This window comes from Propithecus coquereli, unplaced genomic scaffold, assembly GCF_000956105.1.
Source record: "Propithecus coquereli isolate 6110/MARCELLA unplaced genomic scaffold, Pcoq_1.0 Scaffold42, whole genome shotgun sequence".
Lineage (NCBI taxonomy): Eukaryota > Metazoa > Chordata > Mammalia > Primates > Indriidae > Propithecus > Propithecus coquereli.
The window spans coordinates 122,571-125,664 of NW_012149952.1; the positions used below are offsets into that span (position 1 = coordinate 122,571).

The 3,094-nt window shown below is 56.6% G+C and overlaps 1 protein-coding gene across 1 annotated transcript in view; it reads left to right on the forward strand.

The window, feature by feature from the left end:
- Window positions 1–919: 919 nt before the first annotated feature.
- The window catches only part of LOC105817506 (carcinoembryonic antigen-related cell adhesion molecule 1-like), a 15,379-nt gene continuing 13,204 nt past the window's right edge, over window positions 920–3,094 (forward strand). The window contains exons 1-2 of the mRNA XM_012653216.1: window positions 920–983; window positions 1,921–2,284. Coding sequence (XP_012508670.1) covers window positions 920–983; window positions 1,921–2,284 — 428 coding nt within the window. The remainder of the gene's footprint in view (window positions 984–1,920; window positions 2,285–3,094) is intronic.

Below are 3,094 nucleotides of genomic sequence, written 5' to 3' on the forward strand. Positions count from 1 at the left end.
GGAGGCTGAGCCCATCCTGGCCGCAGAGGCAGTCAGGAGCTAGTATGGGTGTATCCAGGTCTGAGCCCCTGCTCTGCCCCACCGGCCCCCTCCTGGGTCTCTAAGAGCCTCGTCCTGCAGGGTCCCTGTGCAGCTGCCCACCCCACTGCGCCACCCATGGGAAGGCAGGGTCATCACCACAGGACAGTCGGCAGCACAAAGGACAGAGGCCACACAGGACGGTCAGGGAGAACTTGGAGGGGCCCTGAGTCGCAGCTCAGCCACCAGACCCCAGGTAGCCAGACAGTGCCTGAGACCTGCCCCTGGTGACCACAGGCCCCACAGCCCCCAACTGACCAACCAGCACAGGCCTCTCCTCGCAGGACGAATGAGAGCCTCACACTGCACACCTCCAGGAAGACAGTTCCCCCTGGGACACTTGGGTCCTGGAAGCTGTGTCCAAGCTAGACCCAATGAGAGAGGCAGGGTCCCTGTCACTAGTCATCACTCAGCTTGCCGGATGCACAACCTTTGTGTCCGTGTGTATGTGTGAGTCTGTTTTGGTTGTACCTGTGTGTGTGTCTGTGTGTGCATCTATCTCTGTGTGTATGTGTTGTGTATGTGGTGGGTAGGTTGGGGTGACAGAATCCTTGCTGAAAAAGGAAAAGGCCTCAGGAGTTTTCAGGGGCCTGAAATGTGAATAGAGGGAAAGGGGAAGGAGGGACAAAGAGGCAGGATTGAGAGGGGAGGGGACAGGGAGGCGTCCTTGGCACAGACCCCGCCCCAGCCCCATGACCCTGGGAAGTGCTCCTGCCCCAGGAGGAGGCTCAGCACAGAGGGAGGAAGGACAGCAGAGCTGACAGGTCAGACCAGTCGTGCTCAAAAGTATTCCCGGAGCCAAAGCTCTTCTGCACAGAGGACAGAGCAGGCAGCAGAGACCATGGAGCCTCCCTCAGCCCCCCCGCATAGAGGACGCGTCCCCTGGCAGGGGCTCCTGCTCACAGGTGAGAGGGACGATGCCCTGGGGTGGGCGGGAGGAGGGAGCACAGACACTGGCTGGGGTCTCCTGGGGAGGACGGGGCTTTGAGAGGGACAGAGGACTTCTGTTGGAGCCTGAAGAGGGAAGGGGACAACAAAGTGGGAGAGGAGGTCACAATAGGAAAGTCACATTGAACTGGAATTGGAAAGAGGCAGGACAGTCTGAATTGCTCTGTGTTCTCCAGGTTAATCATCGATGGTCACCACATTTTGAAAATGGTAATAACTATATCAGGCTGATGCTTCAAGTAAACATAACCAGGGGCACCAAACATGGCCCTTACCCACCAGTGTCAGATACTATCTTATGTTCATTGTAAAATAAACACCAGGACGCGGAGGGCCCTGGGAACGCTCATTCACTCATCCGCAGGTGTCCGCAGCCTGTCCCAGGCTCTGGGGAACAACAAAGGTCAGACACATCCCTGCCCTCATGGAGCTCACGTCCTAGTGGGAAGAAGACAGACAAGCAGAGAGATCTCAAATGTGAGGTCAGCTGTGGACAAGAGCCACAGAGGGAACAGGCAGGGAAAGGTCAGGAAGGGAAGACCCAGAGTCCCTAGAGGAGGTGGCCAGGGAAGGTCCGTCCCAAAGATGCTCCTGAGTGTGAGCAGGGATCTGAGGGCAGTGGGGGGTGAGCCCTGCAGACACCTGGGAAGAGGACTCCAAGCAGGGGCATGGCCAGTCCAGAGGCGCTGGAGTGATGGTGGTCACACTGCTGACCTTGACTCAGGACACGCACACACACAACGCACTCACATGCGTGCACACACACACAGACACACACTCAGTCACACATGCCCCAAGGCTGAGGGCGAAGAGACCTGCTCCAGATCCAGGGCCCACCTTTCCATCCCAATTCCAAGGTCCCAATATGGATTGATTCTCTCTCCTCCCTCCTAGTCTCACTTTTAACCTTCTGGAACCCGCCCGCCACTGCCCAAGTCACTATGGAAATCGAGCCACTCAATGCCATGGAGGGGAAGGACGTCCTTCTACTCGTCTACAATGTGCCACAGGACGCTATAGGCTACAACTGGTACAAAGGGGACAAGGTGGACAGCAACTATAGAATTGTAAAATACATAATAAGCACTCAGGTAAACAGCACAGGGCCTGAATACAGTGGACGAGAGACAATTTACCCCAATGGATCCCTGCTGTTCCAGAACGTCACCCTGAATGACACAGGATACTACACCCTACACGTTACAACGGCAGATCTTGAGAATGAAGAAGTAACTGGACAGTTCCGCGTGTACCGTGAGTGATTCCCTGTGACCTCTGGGTGTTGGTGGGTTAGTTCTACTTCACAAACACGAGGTGATCAGGCCTGGACTGTGTCTGCCTCCCCTCTCATCATGTCCCACGTTGGGGTTTGTGCACTTAGTGCAGGACACACACAGGGGAGACAAACGTCAGAAGATCAGAATCCTTTCCTGCGTCCAGACCCTGCAGACACTGCCTGCAGAGGAAGGACCAGCGTGACGGGTAACTCGGCAGGGGAAGATCAGTCTCAGACCAGCCCCTGTCCCCTCCGCATGAACATGACCTTAGAAAAACCCTGGAGGATCCAGTCAGGGCCTGGCCTGAGGGGCCCCCTGGGATCCTCACAGAGAAGCTCACACCCAGGGCTCCTAAGTCCAGGTGACCCTGGGGAGCCCGTGGTCAAGGTTGGGTTCGGCCCCCTGAGCAGGGCTGACTGGGAGCCACCATCTCCCAGCTGCCTGAGGAATGAGGTTCCAGGAGCTGGTCACCAGCCAGGGCCTGACCTCACAGCCTCATCTGGGCAATCACCATGCCCAGAAAGTCACCTGAGACTCAATGTGGGTGGCATAGACGGACACTTTCCTCAGGCCATCAGCTCACTGCCCTGGGGGACTTAAGAGACTTCAGGGAAGTCGCTGTCTCCAGGGGGAGGGACAGAGGACAGAGGACGCTCCTGGAAGCCACCTGTCCACCAGGGATCAGGCCGCGAGGCTCTCATGGATGTAACAACAATCGATGCTGTTTATTTGGGCAGCTCCTCTGTACGAAGCTGTAGGTCAGCTAATCGTGAATATTTTAAGGTTAATTG